The sequence below is a fragment of the Sylvia atricapilla genome, chromosome 4 (assembly GCF_009819655.1).
Source record: "Sylvia atricapilla isolate bSylAtr1 chromosome 4, bSylAtr1.pri, whole genome shotgun sequence".
In the NCBI taxonomy this organism is placed as follows: domain Eukaryota; kingdom Metazoa; phylum Chordata; class Aves; order Passeriformes; family Sylviidae; genus Sylvia; species Sylvia atricapilla.
Window position 1 is genome coordinate 26,446,136 of NC_089143.1, and position 18,200 is coordinate 26,464,335.

General features: G+C 34.8%; 2 protein-coding genes across 2 annotated transcripts; both read right to left on the bottom strand.

Annotated features, from left to right (window-relative positions):
- Positions 1-365: 365 nt before the first annotated feature.
- Positions 366-6,997, bottom strand: LOC136359902 (transmembrane emp24 domain-containing protein 11-like). Its single transcript, XM_066316796.1, has 5 exons — positions 6,792-6,997; positions 5,839-5,939; positions 4,987-5,112; positions 2,763-2,909; positions 366-1,911 (listed from the first exon to the last, which is right to left on the bottom strand). The coding sequence occupies exons 1-5, from the start codon at positions 6,919-6,921 to the stop codon at positions 1,762-1,764; spliced, it is 654 nt and encodes a 217-aa protein (XP_066172893.1). The 5' UTR covers positions 6,922-6,997; the 3' UTR covers positions 366-1,761.
- A 3,495-nt stretch (positions 6,998-10,492) lies between these two features.
- On the bottom strand, positions 10,493-17,512 carry SPON2 (spondin 2). Its single transcript, XM_066317334.1, has 6 exons — positions 17,455-17,512; positions 16,400-16,625; positions 15,809-16,032; positions 15,349-15,540; positions 14,185-14,359; positions 10,493-12,142 (listed from the first exon to the last, which is right to left on the bottom strand). Exons 2-6 carry the CDS (start codon positions 16,620-16,622, stop codon positions 11,964-11,966), a joined length of 993 nt encoding a protein of 330 aa, XP_066173431.1. The 5' UTR covers positions 16,623-16,625; positions 17,455-17,512; the 3' UTR covers positions 10,493-11,963.
- Between the last annotated feature and the right edge of the window lie 688 nt (positions 17,513-18,200).

Sequence of the window (18,200 nt, forward strand, 5' to 3'; positions counted from 1 at the left end):
TTATGAATTCTGAATTGTTGCTTGTTCCTGGATTAGCAGCTGGAGTGTATTGTAAGTGAAATGAGTTATGTTTGTCATTGGGGTGTCCATAGGAGTCTTACACTAAATATCAGCTGAAGTCTGAACCGCAACCTTGTTGCAACACTTTATTACTTTCTTTGTGGACTTCATACACCATATGGTTTTAACACATATTTCCTTCTTACCCACCACCAAATATATTATTATAAGACATGTTGTGAGTGAGTGCTCTATAAAAGTTAATTTAATAACTGTTACTTACTGATCATTCCAAGTGGCACCTCTGAAGTATCTGAATTTTAAAATATAGGACACAATGCAGTGAGTAGCATTATGATATTTTATTTGGATTGATTTGGACACTGGAACATTGCTTTTTGTCTCTACTTCGTATCAATTTTATTGATTCTCACATACTACCAGCTGTATTTTAATTCCCATCCTGGAAATGTAAGGAACCTTAAAGGAAAATTTCATTTCCTTGCTAAAGAAAACAACAGGTGGGAAGATAGAAAAAAGAAGGAAAGCAGTGCCTTTAGAACAATAATTGGTCTACAGGTATTTCACCTTTCACTATTTTTTAAACTAGCAAAGGGCTGAAAAGATGGGTAGGAAAAAACCCCCACAATATTCTGCTATCACAGTGCCCTAGAAACTTCAGCGTCCATGCTTTTGTATGTAATCACCTCCAGCTCCTTTCTACTACTACCGCTGCTTTGTCAAGGTAATTATCTGGATTTTTAACTACAGCCTTTGACTTGTCATTGTATGATACTGTAGTTGCACTGCTATTTGTACATAAACTAGCAAAATTAGGGCATAAAGATAGATGCAACCAAGCTGCAATAAGTGAAATGGAAAATGAAGTCAAAAACCGGTAATTTCTGTAGGCAGTCATATTAAAGTTGGTAAATAATTAAAATTATAAAAATTCTCAACACAGAAACATTTAGTGCAGGGATGAATTAAAATACAGTTGGCATTGTTTACCAAGACCTATAATTTGGGTTACTTTGGCATACTTCATAAAGACTATAATTTACATAAACAACTGTGAGAGGCATCTGATCACCATCAATTCTATAGCCTAATGTTTAGAGCTTTTCTGGAAGTAAAAAGTATAATTCCAAATTGCTTGTCTGGGTCTCTCTCTTCCATGGTAATTGCTGCCACCACTGATCAGTTCAAACTGAATATTTTACAGGATAGCATTCCCAATTATATTTAGGTGTTTCACATATATATAGACTGAGTTCAATACACTCTCCCCCAATTAAACACTGCAGGGGATGTAATTATTTCTCTGTTTACTATCTGAATCCTAGTCAGTTTGAAATGCTGAAATGCTCATGGTAGTGCCAAATAAGATTACTCAGCAAACAGAGTAATTTAAGATCTTAGGAAACTTTATTTTAGATTTCTATTTTAGATTTAAACTAAATTAAACGTTCTTCAGTAAATAGTGAACTTAAATGCTGCCTTAGTCTCTAACTCCTTCTATATTTAGCTTTACATCCGCAGAGGGGGGAAAATGATAAAAGATGGGATTCGAGGAGTAAAATATAAGGGGATCATAGAGGTTGTGACCTGGCTGGAGAAACCAGATTTAGAATCAGAGCAGAAGATGAGAGAACGTTGAGAGTTCTATACAAGCAATTTTCGCATAGGTGCAGGTTTTCTTTGGATGTTCGAAGTTACATGGTGTGCAATTTTTGAGTCTTTGCATTGACTTTATAGATCTTAAACAAGCTTCTTAGATATAAAGAAATCTCTGAGAGATTTGATTTGCCAGATTCCAATGGAGATGAGGATTAGTGTTTGTGCTATAGCCCACCACAAAATATTGCTGTTGGTTTCTTCACTTGTTCTCCGAAATTTTTCTTCACGCTCCTAGAGAAGAAAGGAAAAGCATAATTATTACCTTTTGGCATCCGTATGTTTCATGGTGACTAGAAAAGCATCCCTCTTCTGCATAGTGGTGAACAGAAACATTTTTCCATGTGGATAAAAATGAAGGTGTATACTTATCTGTGTGGTGAATATCTTCACAAATCAAAGCTGAGAAGCAGGTACACTGAATCCTGAAGCAGGAAGGCAAACAGAGCTTCCCTTGTTCACAAAAGATGTGTTGTGCTAAACATGTTCCATCAGTACAGATGTTTGGGTTTACAGTCACCTCCATATTGCTGTCAAGAGCTCTTTTGCAGCCAAATTTCTGGCTTTGGGTAACTAGTTGATATATTTCAAACACAGTCTATCTGGATGCAATATAGAACAGCGACTGGGTATACACTTGTTTGAGGAAGGCCTTTATGTCTGTCTTCATGAGGATATATAAATATACACTCAGTCATTTCCTTCCACATTCAGTAACGTTTGTGCATACAGGGCAGTGTGGAAGCTACAGCTGGCAGCATCACCCACAAGGCCACCTGCTGGGCTGCTGTGGCTGAGTCTGACCAAGAAAACTCTACTTGGAAAATCCTGCTTTAAAATAACACCTGCTGCTATGAAATGACACCTGTTGCTACAAGCATGAGTCCACAGTGATTAATTAGTTTTTATGTAACTGCTTAAAATATTTTGCAAGGTGATAGAGACTATTTTGCTTAAATATCTATAGATTTTTTTATGAGTTACTTAAAAATACCACTGCAGTTGGGTAATGAACCTCATAGTACTTTATAAATCCATAAGCCTATGGACAATATTTTAACATTTCCATTAGGGGACATACATACTCTTTCATAGTCTTGTTCTCTGGTTACGTGATGAATTTGCTCAATTAGATGCTCTAGTCTGACATTAACTTCCTCCACTTTGTCTTTGGCTTGAATAGCAGATTCATCCAAAAAATGTTCCCCAACTCTGATGTCCAGGTGGATGCGCTGCAAACAAAAAGATGTTCTCATTACTTTATCTTCTCCTTTTTCAAAATTTCTTAGAATAAAAATTAAACAATTGATAATTTTCCCCTAAGATCATTGCAGGAAAATAGTTTTAATTACTTTTAAAAATCCCTCCTAAAATTAGAATCAGGTGGAAAATTTGAAGGGTTTCTTAAATTTTTTAAAATTAGTTATACAAATTTACAATCTTCACTAACGTTAGGGCATTGTTTTATGCTAGTATTGATTCAACCACCATTAAAATGTTGCCTTTGCCCAAAATAGTTAAAGAAAAAAAAGGACTGCTCATTATGTTTCACATTTCATCCTAATATTGCAGAAGTTACTATTTTTAATAGTACTGTTGGGGGCTTTTTACAAATACACTTCTAGGTTCCCTCACATGACTGTTTTCTTGACATTATTTATCCAAGCTGGAGTATCTAATATTCTCCAGGCTGTTGTGTGATCTATAGCAACAATGCCTCAAGCCAGCCGAGAAGTATAACCGTGGAAAGAAGAGAGAAGAATGGAACTTGCAATGTTATGCAATTTATTTTGTCATGAATGAAAAATTCTACTAAACCTAGTAAGAGAAACTGCTCCTAGAAGCCAATTAGTACCTAAGAGACAATAAAAAGGTGTTAGCCAAACAAATAATCTTCAAAATCCTAGAAACTGATATTACCATAATAGAGTATAAGTCTGCTCAGAAATCAGTCACAAATGAAAAGTATATCTTCTTTCAGTTACCTGGCTGAAGTTATCTGGCTGTATAGGCAGAAATCCATCTCACAACCTTGTGGTCCATTAATTTCATTATTTTTGTTTGAAAGAGTTCAGATAACCATCTGGCTCTTGTGAAGAACAGTTAGAAATTTACCTTCACTAAAGGATGTTTTTCCTTTTGTAATTTTATTCCTCCAGATATAATTTTAAAAAGACAATGTTTTCCTTTTTTTATTTCCATGTTCTCAAACAAACATTATTTAATATTTGTGATATTAATGTTCTTCTTCCCTGCATCTCTTCACTTCTTTTGTATCGGATGGTCAGAACTCTACACGGTGCATTTATCATGTAAGCATAATGTTAATACACCCCCATCTATACCAGATAAAATCACTTGCACATCCTCAGAATCACATTCGTGCTGCATAGTTAACTGTGACCAACTAAAGCTTTATCTTCCTTACCCTCTCCAGTTGATAAACTCCACAATTTTTTTCAATTATTAGACCTAATTTCTTTTGCAAAATTTCCATTAATTTCTATGAATCTGCGTGTCAGAACACCTTGTTATTCCAGTATAATAATCCTACTCCAGTAGTCTTATTTCTGTGTTATCTACATGTTTCCAAAGTGAGCAGCTAGGATGAGATTTAGCCTACCTTAACACATTTAAATGTTTATATCTATCTGGTTATTTAACTCTTTTGACATCAGCTGAGGAGAAAAAAATCCCAAACCACTCTAGGAAGTAATTCTCTCCTGTTTTTGTGAAGCAGAAAATAGATAAAATTTCAAAACAGTATTCATATTTTTTTCCTGCAATCAGTAGAGCCATGATATCACCTCTGATGGCTTTTTTTTTCTCCCAAATCTGCATTGAAACCAATCTTGTTGGTAGTAGACAATAACAAGTATGCTGACATATTCTTCATTTGAATATCATTTCAAAAACTAAAATGTTACATTTTCATTAGAAATCCAATCTAAATCAGTGAATACATGGAATATCTTTATGACAAGTGCCTGTGTTAGTCGATCTTACATGTTTGTCTTTTTGATCCAAATTAGTTATTCTTATTTACAAGAATCTTTCACATTCAAAGCACAATACAAACATTAAATCTCTGTATCGTTAAGTCTTGCCTCTTTAATGCTAACTTTTTAAATATGAAAACAGTCTTTTTATCTCTTCATCTGCATAATTCTATGTTTGCTTTCTTGAGTCGCTAAAAAACATTGAATTATCTGTTTGAAGTTAGACCAATTTCTAATCTGGTTTGAAATCCCTGCTGTTGGTAAATTATTTATACCGTTACAATAAAGAATATTTAGGAAAGGCACCTACCAGTTTACTTCCTGCAGTCACTGCAAATCTTGTGGAGTTAGACTGGAAACAGATGATATGCTCCCCAGAGAGGTAGGATGTAAAAGAAAAGGTCCCTTGTGGCCCATACAGTTTTGACAATAGTACCTGTAATTTACATATATCTGTTGGGTTTGTAATTTGTAGCTACCAATAAAAACAATCAAAAAAACAGTGAATTGAATGCAAAAAGGAATCAATTACGCTGCTGACATCATTATCCAAATTTCAGAACATCTTTAGAGAAAACTGAACAATTTTATCTCACTATGAGCATTAAAGTGTTACAGAGTTTTGCAATATACAAAAGCCAATGCTCTCTAAGGCTTTCAAAGTTTGAACACTGAGACCTTGTCTAGGCAGGGAAATAAATTGTCCATTGCTGAAAAAGTTCAGGACCTTATGGCGGTTCAGGCAGCTGCTCTGCATGACGACTAAGAGCAGCCTCATGGGGACCTTGACTTTGGGTTTTGTTTATCATCAGGACTCCTTTCTGCTGCTCAAGTACATTCTGTACCATTTTACTTCATTACTGAATTTTGGGGGTTTATTTTTAATTTAATTTATTTTCTCTGTTGTCACTTATCCTTGTTGACGCTTATTTTGTTTCCCAAATCTGGTAGTAATGCAGAAATTGTCCAAACACATAGTTATCAAATATCAAATATCATAATTTCTTTTTACTTTTATCTTTCAGCATCAAAACGCTGAACTAGCTGGTAGACTGTAGATATACTTCTTCCCCAGAAGTGTCTTTATTTTTAGATAGTGCTGCCTGCCAGTGCCAGAAGTCAAGTCATAAATCCTAAAGAAACATTCATAAAGCATTTTTACCTCACCAGAAGGACTTGTGACAGTTACAAACATTCCCAAACCAGGAGCAGATTCAAGAAAGTCATGTTTATGTATATCCCAGCGTTGTACTTTGTAATTCCCTGAATAAAAACATAGATAAATCCATGAAATAAAACATAGTCTAACATTAAATGTCTTCATTGCTTTTTCAGGAAAAATACAAAAATGTGTGTATTTCATATGTTTATGATTAATATTGCTCAGGGGCACTTCATAACAGAATGAAATGCAATAAATTTTTATTACATGAGATGATGTTCTAAAGTACTACAAAAAAGGGTTAATTAACAAGAAAAGCTTTCTGATTACTCCTAATACTCTGGGAAGATTAGCCTCTAGAAGGCACACTGAGACCTCCAAAAGCATAATGTGCTGTACTCAAATTGCATTTTATGGATTATCTTTCACAGTTACCATGTTATTTTAAAAAAGAAAGATCAATTTGTTTCATTTTTTACTATCCCCTTGAAATCTTACATTTACAGTCTTGTAGATTAATGTGCTTCTGATAACAGAGGTGAAATTAAACTTTAGTACATCGTGAATTGACTCTTCTCTGACAAGCATTTATCAAAAAAGTAACTCTCCCATTTATACAGGAAAATCGTGTTACAGAACTTCTGATATGAATGAGTACATCAGTCAGAATGTGCAGAAGCACACATGGAAGCAGCAGTTCCACAGCTGTAGAATTAAAAAACATTCTTTTTCTCTGTTTAGTCAGTAAAGCACTGAAAACCTGCATTTCTTTGTGTGATGGATACACACAATGTTTGAGGACTTTAAACCTAATTTCTGCTGCAGGGAGTTATTTTCAGAGTGCCCTTTTCTGGTTTTTTACCATATTCATCAATCAGAAACTGCTGTTACATTTCCAGTTATCTTTCTTATTGCATGGGTTAGATCATCATAGAGCACTGACAAGTACTTACCAACTACCAAGGTGTCGCTGGGAATATCTTCAATTATGCATTTCTCTTCTCTTTCTCCAATGTGAAAATACAAAGCAAGTGAAAAAGAAATCCAAAAGTTCATAAGAAATCCTATTAATTTGCTTTTCATGTTTTTTTATGCTGTACTGCTTTTGAAGATAAATAGTTACATACAAATGCCTGTAGTCCTATGGTTGTTCCTTGTTTGCTGCTTATCAGAGTATTTTTGAGAGAGAAAAAAAAAAACTGTGAGAAAAGGCAGCTGGTAGTTACACATTTATAAATAACTGCAGCATGTTCTGGAGAATGAGATAACATGGAAAAGACACCTTTTAAATTCTTTCTTCTTTCCCAGCATCTAGATTAAAATTTATTTTGTACACTTAGAAGAGCATGAAACTGAAAGGGCCTCTCAGGTGCTTGAGATCAGTTCCCCAGATTACTGTAGGCAACTACATTGGCTACCTCTTTCCATAAACTGCTCAAATTTCAACTTAAATGAAGTTACTATTTCCCATTTATTCTGGGTGATTATTCCACAGCTTCACTCCTCTTTTATTAAGCAAACTGATAATTTCCATCCTAAATTATTGTACAAATGTAGGTACATGTATAAAACCCACAGGAACTATATGAAAGAGCTATAAAGAAGTCAAAACAACTTGAATAATCAAATAATCCATTAAATAGTCAAATATCATTAGTGAATATGGTATTGCAGGAAAAAATAACAACACTAACACTTTCAGAATAAGATTTTTTTTAATGGGAATGACTATTTCTTAGATCCATTCTCTGTAGGAGTGTAAATCAAACACTGATTGAGGTTCTTACTTTTATTCTTTGTACTAATATAGACCAATGTGTATGTCCGATGACAAACTCATTTATTACTCAAATGTCCCTTGTCCTATAAATGGAGATCATTGTCTGAAAGGTTGGCGTGAATAGTCATTTTCCAGCAGGGAGAACCCACCTGTGGGATCATTTCCAGTTGGGAGGAACCATCTTTCCTCCTAGAATTTATGTTATCCCAATTGCATGAGAACACATATTTTTCTTGCATCAAGGAAGAAGGGTGGACAGCCCTTTATTTTCAGTATCTGTAACCTAAATAAAAATTTGGGGATGATAACTCCTACTGGATTATTTCACATTTGTGAAAGAAGGACTGATTTATGCTTGTTTGCCCTTCCCTGCACCTACCATCTTTGAAGTTGTCTCAGTTAAAGAATGTCTATGAAACACTGGCACAGGCTTAGGACCATCCTGGGTTCAGTCCACTTCACAGCATGAAGTATCTTCATGGAAGTTGTAGCACAATTATTAGTTCACCTCCAAAAATCACCTGTCAGCATTCCCATGTTGAGAGGTTGGTCAGACAGAGAGATTCCTTACACATTAGTTCTTTAACTTCATATGGGTATGGATAGAGGGATAAAAATTGCATCTCATGGATGTTGAGTCTTTAGGAATGTCAAAGGGGTTGTTAGGACTCCTTTACTTCTCCAGCACTTATCCACCAGAAATAATTTTAGATTATACAGGATCTCATCATATCATTGGACTTTTGCCCCTCTGCCACAGGAGATGTTGACTGTCATGCACCTGAATAAATTCTCATGCCGTACTTGTACCTTCAGGAAATACAGGTTTATCTGCAGGTTGTGAGCTGCTTGACCAATCGTCTTTTTAGCTTTGTGTTGACTACTTGTGGCTTCCAAAATTCTGAGTGCCAGTGGTAGAACACAAGATATGAACACAAGGTGACACCACTTTATCCTTCACTCTGCCCAGACCCACTGGAACAGACACATTCCTTCTGTACTTTTGGCTAGCAAATGCTGGCATAGTAGGGCTGCTGGACTTCAAGCAAGTAGAAATAATTCAGTCTCCAGGTAATCAGGTTATGGTGCAGCATACTGAGAGCTTTCTTTTGTCTCAGGCATTCAGAGTTCCTGTAAGTTGTCAGGGGCACAACTTCTCTGCATACTGCAAAAATGCCATTGAACCAGATTGGCTGACATCACAATTGCTGTATCAACTGTAAGATTTATTTCTTGAGACTGTTAAATATTGTCGTGGAATCGTCTGAGTTACTTTATTATGTTGGGTCAAAGTGTTAAATATTGTCATGGAGTAGTCTGAGTTCTTTATTTTGTTGGATCATTCATGACAAATCAATGTCATGAAAGTACTTCAATTACCTGGGATTTGGAATATAATGAAATTAAGCTTTTTGCTTTGAATAGCATCAGATACTCTCAGATCTGTTGTTTGCACACTTATTCCATTATAGGAATTTAATTTGGTCCTACCCTATTTTTGGTAGGACCACAGTTTAATTCTGCGGGGACTATTTTGTTGCTACACTTTACCATTAACTGCATCATCCATTCTGCAATAATATCTGCTGGGCCATCAAAACTGATTACTTCTATAAAATATTCTTGAAAAGAATTGTCTTTACAAATCCATTTCAAGCTTCTTTCCCAAGTAGATTTTCTGAGATTAGTTTAGAGAATATTTCCAAAGATTTTCTGAGATTAGCTTACCCCAGGAATTAATTTGCCTATTTCCTTCCCTAAATCTCGTGTATTTAGGACCTCAGCATCTTGGCTGACAACCATCTGTAACAAGTTAAAAGGGAAAAGGAAGGAAGAGCTTCTCTGTGTTTCTTCCTGGTCTCAAAATTTTAAAGGGAATTCCAAGGCTGCTGAAGCTACAAAGTCCTTGCAATATCCACGTAGTGATCATATACCTCACTAATCAGTTTAATAAATGAATAGTATGAGAAATGTACTCCATCACTAGAATGCATTTCATTTACTGTGTCCACAGCCTTGCCAAGTAATGGCTCCATGCCTGTGGTTTGCAAAGGGAATACCTGGAATTATATTTATGGCCAAGCAATACACAGCCACAGGGGCATCCTTAAAGAATATATTTACCAAGGTTTCCTGAAGTTACAGTGTACAAAAACCCCATATCCAGTTAACTGGCTGAATAGGAAACTACTGTTTTTGATAGAAGCTGGAGTGAATATTCATGTGTGTAAATACCCCAAATGGCAAAGTTACATACTATTGACTGGAGTTTTCTGAGCTGTGTTGGTCTGTAACATACTCTCATTCTACTCCACATCCTTATCTCATCCTTTCTCCTTCAGTGTCCTTTTGAAAACTTTTGTCTCCGGGAATTTGAGCAAACACTGAGACTTCTGCACTCAAATTATATCTTGTAGGACTGAGATCCCAGTTTCAGGTCATGTATGCTATTGCAAATGCAGATATTCTTTTACTGGGCCTGGGTCTTTATTTATTCTGGGTATGAGAACAAGCAGAGCTGTAGTGTTTAGAGAACTTCCAGGAAAGACCTTGTGGGGTTTGAGTTTGTTTTTCCCCAGTCGTAATTTAGAATTGCATCTGATATCTGCCCAAAAACTTTATTGAGCTTAATTTGTCTCTTGACAATCAATTTGAAATAAGCTCCTACCCTCTGAGAATATTTAAATATATGCTACAATATATGTTCATGTTTTCTGATACGGTGATAAATATGTAAACGTGTAGTAAATAAGTGTAACAGAAAACACAGGATGGTTAAAACTAATATATGAGGACAAAAGAAAAATACTGAAGATTAACTAAACACAGAGTTGTGACTATACTATTCCCATTATAGAGTGGGAGTAGGGGGAACTTAAAAATAAGTATGATTACAGGAGTAAGTGAAACAATTTTGGACAACAGACAACAGTGGGAATCTGAAGAATGAGAGAAGAGCAGAAATTCCTACACTTAGTTCTAACAACTGTGTGTTTATCACCATTTACAGGACCAGTGAGTCTAGTCTGATAAAGTTTCAAATTTATTTGTGTCTTTGCAAGATATCTCTCCGGGAAAAAGAATACAGAGAAATTTTTAAATATTTGAGCCCTATGGAGAATTCAGTGTGCTCCTTTAAGGACAAGAGAAATTCTCTTGTATTTGGCATATTCCGGAAAGAACCTACTCAAATCAACTCTCCTGCTCAATACCTGTCCTGTAGATTTGTAAAATTGCAGTGTGCTGTAAAAGTTTTGTGAGCTGACTTTAAGCTTATTCTACTGAATAAATATTATTCCAAAATTCTTTTCCTAGCTGGTAGCCACAGCTCTTCATAAGCCATATGTTACATTCATTTTATAACAGTTATTTGACCATTAAAACTTGCAGTCAGGAACAGTTTCTGGCATGTGTTTTGTTAGAGTTGTACATACCTTAATTTTAGGTAATATATACACAAATAGCAGCAAACACATATAAAGAAACGTGGACACATTTACTGCATATATAAGGTTAATGATATAATTTATGTTATGGTCAACAGCATTAACTTTGAGATTAAACTTGTCTCATGAGAGACACATGCCAACAATCAGTTTTTGAATCTCAGCTAGCACTTTTAATTCAGCTCAAATGTTTTCTACTGCTATCCACACTTCTGATTTTTTTCTTACACTTCTGTAATTTTGTTGGCTGGGTATCCTCATGACAGATATTTTTTCTCATTTTTGAGAAAGAAATAGAAAAAGACATTTTCATATATTCAAAAGTCTCAAGACAATTTTACTCAGTTCTGTTATTGCCTTAACCACGCTGCAAACATCTGGTCACTCTGACTTTTTTAAGTAGTTTCTGAAGAAATGCACATTAAGCAAGGTTAGAAAGACAACAAAAATACCAATAAATTATAAAAACATAATTTAGAGGAAAAAACTATTTTCTAGTTATAAATATCTGTAGATAAACAAATTACAATATTTAAGGAGGTTATTAGATTTTGTAATTCAAAGATTTTTACTGTGAAGTAAAAATATGAAGTACAAGCTTTCCAAATGTCTTCTTTTCTGCCACTAGAGGGTACTCCAAGAATTTACAGTATATTTGGAGGAAGGATTTATTTGGGGGTTTTGGGTCTGTAAATTATCCCGTACTGTTGTCCTACTAAACCTTAGGAATTTAACCCCCCAATGCCTTGATATTAAATAAAAACTTTCAAAACCACTCTGATACAACTTTTCAGCAAAATAGTGTAGCATATCCAAATTATAAAGAACATTGATTGACGTAGTTTAGATTTAAACTTATCCTACTTTTAAATTATCTTAATTTTTATCTTTTCTTTATTTCAGACACAATTTTCTGGTTCACATCCTGTTTCTTCATCCAGGTTTGGACAAGGCATTCCATTATTGGCGGGCTGAAGAAGTACAAAACGAGTTCTGATCTTGGTCCCCGTTTCTCTGCAAACCCCTCTGCAGAGACCCCAGGAAGACCATTGTGAAACCTCGCAGTCCAGGGGTGTTTCTGCAATACACACAGCAGAGAGGTAACTTTACATCGAGCTGTACTTTAGTACACAGTTGGAAAGGCATTAAGGAGTGATCATCAAATGGCATCCTTTGTTACACAAAGATACATGTGATATTAATCAAATCGGTATATTGTCTCATAAATTTAAAAAAATAAAAGTCTGGTTTCAGGTCCTAAACCCATCAGTATTATTATTATTACTATTATTGCTGTCTAGAGCCTCTCTGAAGTATTATATAAATACTGGAGCATGTTATGTCTTGAATGAAAATACAGAATTCCTTAAAAGAAAAATGATGCTTAAAATTATTGTACTGAAAAAATTGAATCAAAACACATTTACTGTCAATTTTTATAACTCATTTTCCTTTGCATAGCTTACTAAAACACTGGGATTAAAGCTTTTCTCTGGTTTATTTAGGTTTGTTTATGTTGCTTTGCAGGCAGCTATCCTTCCTAGAGTTGTCCATATCGAATTCTGTTTCACTTTTGTTTCAATTTGCTTCAGAAATAAAGTCCCATTTTTTATCATTAAATCATCTTGCTATTTTTTGGTGTGTAATGTACTCTTCCCTTTGCCAATAAGGATATTCTGTCGCTAGAAGCTTTCTAATGCTGGAAGGATTTTCACTATAGTTTTTTTTTTATTTGTTGAAAGAAAAGAAGTTAGAAACTCTGAAGTCCTATCCATAATGTATGCTTCTATCTAAAATAAAAGTAATAAAAAGTAGGTGAATATTCCTTGGCAGGTTAAATTAAAATACTTCTTGTTGCAGGAAGTTGCATCAATACTGCCTATTACAGCATTTGTGGGTAAAACAGTTGTGCACAAGCCCATCTTTAAATGCCACACTAAATGTGTGACACCCGGTATAAATTTCTGGTATTACAATGAACTCACCACTTCTATTGTCATCCCTCTGTGGTTCTAGAGGGAATGAGGGACACTGTTTGACCTCTGGTAATTAAATCTGGCCTTTTAATTCCAAAATAAGTTTTTAAATACACTGTTTTATTGGTTTAGATGCAAGAAAGTAAGGATTTGTGATTAAAAAGGATTTTTGATATAACATACTTTCAATGCAGTTTTAAATTTATATCATGAACAGGGCCAAATGTTCCTTTCAAATCTTATGGGAAAGATATATAACTGTAAATGAGATTGTACACTCACATTGGATATATTTTGTTTACTAATGAAAATATATTAAACCACTATAAATTGATAAATACATTTATTAAATTATAAATAACACAGTAACTATGTAGAAAATGAGCTGTATTTTAGTGGTTGTAAGGGGACCAGCACAGTGCTAGAGACATGCAATCTCCAGATGTTCTGGAGAAGCTCCTGGAACATAGCAAATCTTTTGGGAGTACATTGCTCCCTTGGAGCAAATATTGTGTTCATTATATATTTGTTAATTCAGAGGTTTGAAAATCACCCTTATGATTGACTTCAGTACTTGCATGTCTTCCTACCTGTTCAAGATTATTAGATAATATTTTTGAGAAAATGAGAGAGAACTTTTTTTTTATCAGGATTTATGTTTCTACTGAAAATATATCCAAATCAATTGAATTGTATCAACTTTTATTGCACATAACTGCCAAGCTCTGACCCAGAAAGAAACAACAATAATGGTTCTTGGCTTCATTGTCATGTAAAACCTTATGGATGAATATTAACTTCAAAGTTGCAAAGAGTTTGGGAATGCTGATTCTGATCAAGTGCCATTTGTTTCTTTTAAAATTCACTGAGCTACACTGATACAAAGGCTTGGGTAGCTCTTGCTGTGCATATAGCCCAGTCCTTTGAACCGCAGCTGAAATATGCAATCCCTTACTTATTCTTTCAGGAATTCTCTTTTTTGTTGGACTTACTTTATTTCCCATTTGTGAGTCTGGAACTACTCCTGTGCAGATAGGAGAATATTCTGCCTGATCACCTGTTTCATCCACATCACCTGCCAGATTTCCACATACTTCTGAGTAAATGAAAATAACAGAATTGAAAACATCTACTAATCACTTACCTGAGACAGTGTCTATTATTTCATTGCTTTTAGCTGGAAGATTAATAAAAGGTGCAGAAAGACCTGGCTGGCTTTTCCTTATTTTTACCATTGTTACTTGAGCAATTGGTGGCAAAATTTTGAGTTTGGGATAATAAAATGAGTTTGCTGGGTGACTTGGAGAGGAACAAGTGATCTGTGAAAAAAAAGGGGAATATTAAAAAACTAAGAAGGTAACTGTAAAATCACGATTGTAAAACCATGTTTGTAAATCATGCTAATAATTTGCATACAACCAGTTTCTATGAACCTCAGTTCACATAACTATGGTGGTCATCCCAGAATTTGAAATGCAGGATACTTGACTGGATACAGGACTATGGTAGGAGGCCCTGTGAACACAGTGATGTATGAAATGATTTAACAGAAATAACTGGATGTGATTATGAGAAGAAGACGTAAGTTTTAAACAATAACATTAGGTATGCTATAGGAGCAGTCATATGAGTATGAGAGATCAAATGCTTCTCTCTTTCTTTCCTCATTACTGATTAGCACAGCATTTGTTGCTAGAAAAACTCTCCTTTATGAAAGCATTAAGTGAATACCTATAGTATTCAAAACATTTGAATCAAAATCCTTCATTTGCCACCACTCTTAAATGGCAAAATATGAGGCATAGAGAGGATGAAACGACCAAAAGAGATTGAAAGCAGTGTCACAACCACAGTGAAGTTCTCTGCTTTCCTTTAGGTCCTTTCCCTCAAATGGAACAGTTTCAGGTTTCAGCTGTTTAACTGGTTTAACTGAAAACTCCTCCTCGCAGCAGTATTCAGTACTAAGAATTTTCCTGGTTAGATTCACGTTTGGTGATGTCAGGACTTTTGTATTTTTGTTTTCCTGGCGCTTTTAAGGATTGCTAAATATCATCTAAAAAATTGTCAGCTCCTCCAGAAAATGTAGAGGCGAATTCTCACAAACCATTTAAATTTGCCAAATAAATTTCAAAGATACAGAAGATAAACAAAAAGCACTAGGTTTATCAGCTGTATAATAAATCCATATATAGAGAGCATCAGCTCTCTCAATAGTGAAATCAGTTTCACAGTTTTAGAATAGCTATCTTTTAAAGGGAAGACTCAAACTGTATCAGTATGAAGTGCTAAACTATGTCCATGCACCTACCTCCGTTACTGTGTCCTGTGGAATAGTGGCAAAGTTTGGGGAGGAAAATGTGAATCCACTGTCAGTTCCAGCATCATATGGAAATAGATCTACTGATATTTCATCCATCCAGTGGCCTCCTTCGCAGAGATTTAGACTGTCAATGCCCACGAACCAGTCGGGGCTTGGAACAATTCGTACAACGAATGAAACCTAATGAAACAAAATGATCCATCAGGATCGCATCACTTGCTTTGGAATGCTTCAGTCCTCCTTATAGTAATTTTCACTCAAAGTTCTTGAAATAAAGTAATTTTGCTCTTCTACTTTATAGAAGCTGTACAGTGCTCCCTGCAATGTGACATGCTTTTTAGAAACTCTTTTTCAATATATGGTTCCAACAAGTGGGAACTCAAATATTTAATTTTGGTTGCTGGTAACATAAAATAAACTTTCTAAATTAATATGTATATTTACTTACTAAGGGATGTCTTGCATGCACTTCTAGTTCAGTAGAGGTTTGTCCTGTACCACTGGAAATTGCAGGAGCAGAGAAGATTCCATGTACACTCTGAATTTTCTCTCCAGCTTCTTCTATTTCTTTCATTAATGCCCATGCTTCACCCTTTTCAGCAAAATCACGTACACCATTGCTGGCATATTCATTTTTTTTCCACATGCTGTAGTCAGAACTATGAGTAACACCTATTTGAGTGAATACATGGCATGACATAAAAGTCTGATTTAGAATGTCCCTATTTCTTCATTTTCTCTGTTTTATTTCTGAAGTGAAATAAAATGTGTGTAAAATTGAGTGAACACTAAAACGTTTGGCTTATCACTGCTTCTTTCAGCTGCAGCCAATTGAAAACAGAAGTAAATTGAAAACAGTTGTAGATTTTGGAAAACATTTTGCATACTTCAATATCTGCATTTCATTCTTCATAACGTTGGCCTTTTTTTTTTTTTTTTTTTAATTTTTCATTACTTATCTTACATAACTATTAAGGAAAAAAAGACCACAGAGGTTAAGAAGCTTATCTGTTCTTAAAACTGTGCATGCTTCACTTACCTAGCAAGGATGACCACTGTGCTGGGGGCCTATAGAGTGGGTACTGCTTAGGGAAAGCAGTTTGACTCCATTTCCCTATGAAGATTATCCTGTATTTAGCAAGATCCTCTGCTGTGCACAGAGCATCCTCCCCCACAGGCAGGCTGCTGGCATAACCCAGCATTGTTACAAGTACTGTCCAGAGAACTTTACAGGAGCAGTAGACAAACATCAAGTTTTCCATTCCCTTCCACACAAAAAGAAAGAAAAAAATTGTTAGCCATTTTAGTCACTCTAAACAAAAAAAAGAATAATAACAGTTACCTAATAAAATGTAATGTGGCATAAGTTATAACAAAAGAGAGAGCAGATATCTGAAACACTAAAAACTGCTATGCTTCTGAAAACATTACTGTAATGCTTTCAGATTTGTTATTTCCATGATATATACTGAAAACCTTTAACTTTACTTGGGACAAGTATTTCTAATGAAAATGAAAATGAAAATGAAAATAAAAATAAAAATAAAAATATCTTATCCTTTTCCATAGTACTAACTCAGAGAAAAAATCTGTTTCTCATTTTCTTTTAAAATCTGATTAGAGTCACATCTTGATTTAATTAGAGTAGCAACTGTTTCTGTGGAAAATATTAGTGGTATATTTATTCTTCTAAAGATTAAATTGCAGGTTACTTTGCCAAAAGAAATGATTTATTTTAAATTTATGTTCTACAAAGTCTGTTTTATAGCATAACATTTAAAGTCAAATACATTTCATATTTATATTAATTACTCTGCTCTCATAATGTGAATTAAAAACATTGCAACTCATTGATATTGTTTAAACTACACAGTTTTAAAAATCAATATTTTTAAAAAGTTACTGTCATAAGTTGAGCAAATTTTGTTTTTAAATTAACATGGTAATTGCACAGACTGTTGAATTCCACCAATTGTTTAAAATAACAGCCTTAAAAACTGATTTTTAAATGTCTTTGTCCTTTGAGAAAACTATACAAACTTAAGTAAATCACTAGTAATATATTAGTTTGCAAAAATAGCTATGAATACTCACTAAATATTCCTCTGGAGCACTGGTAGGAGGAGAGCACCTGCTTTTGCTGGCAGCTGAGTTGGTCTGCAAGAGAAGACAGTAGGAGTCTTGCTATTTATGCCTGAAGAGGGTCCCTTTGGTCCAACAATTATTGCAATCTTTAGACTTTCCAGGTTTGCAAAAATCATGCCATTTTCTTGTTTGCAAGCTCTCTGGATGGACTAGCAGAGGCTTCCTGTCTGTCAGCTGGTTCAGATTCCTTATCAGAAGACTGAAATGCCGAAAAGACAAAATGCTTTTAAAAAATACCTTGGATTCTTAGTAACAGTTTGAGTTCCCTGGTGCCTTTACAGGTCTCTGCTCTTATTAATGCCTCCAAGCTATACAAATGAACTGATTCCAACACTGAAATAGTTCTAGTGAATACTCTTTAAATGAGAAACATGTTTTCTTGTAAGTTTTATTGTCTGACAGATGCTCCTTCCAAACATTTACAGAGAGCTTGCTCACTCTCACACACCATATGTGTGTGTTCAAATAAAAGGGGTGAGGCAGCTAAAAATGTCAAGAGGAAAAAAAAGTTACATTTCATAATTGCACATACTCACACAGACTGTGTCTCCTGCAAATATGAATTAATTTAATGTAGTGGAGTGTATATTTTTCTGTGTACAGTACTGTATGCTGGATGATGAAAGGGCTCTGTAACATTGTGGTTTCTTTGGAAAGAGTGGTTTTGGGAAGCTCAGAAATTTTTCTTAGCTGCC

What these genes read in the sequence shown, in the direction of transcription:
- SPON2 (XM_066317334.1), bottom strand. Translation starts at nt 16,622, where the DNA reads ATGGAAAACTTGATGTTTGTCTACTGCTCCTGTAAAGTTCTCTGGACA. An exon ending in TGCATGCAAGACATCCCTTA is followed by an intron (nt 15,541 to 15,808) that starts GTAAGTAAATAT and finishes TTGTTTCATTAG; the next exon opens with GTTTCATTCGTTGTACGAAT. An exon ending in CACAGGACACAGTAACGGAG is followed by an intron (nt 14,360 to 15,348) that starts GTAGGTGCATGG and finishes TTTTTTTCACAG; the next exon opens with ATCACTTGTTCCTCTCCAAG.
- LOC136359902 (XM_066316796.1), bottom strand. Translation starts at nt 6,921, where the DNA reads ATGAAAAGCAAATTAATAGGATTTCTTATGAACTTTTGGATTTCTTTT. An exon ending in CAGCGACACCTTGGTAGTTG is followed by an intron (nt 5,940 to 6,791) that starts GTAAGTACTTGT and finishes GTTTTTATTCAG; the next exon opens with GGAATTACAAAGTACAACGC. An exon ending in TCACAAGTCCTTCTGGTGAG is followed by an intron (nt 5,113 to 5,838) that starts GTAAAAATGCTT and finishes TGTAAATTACAG; the next exon opens with GTACTATTGTCAAAACTGTA.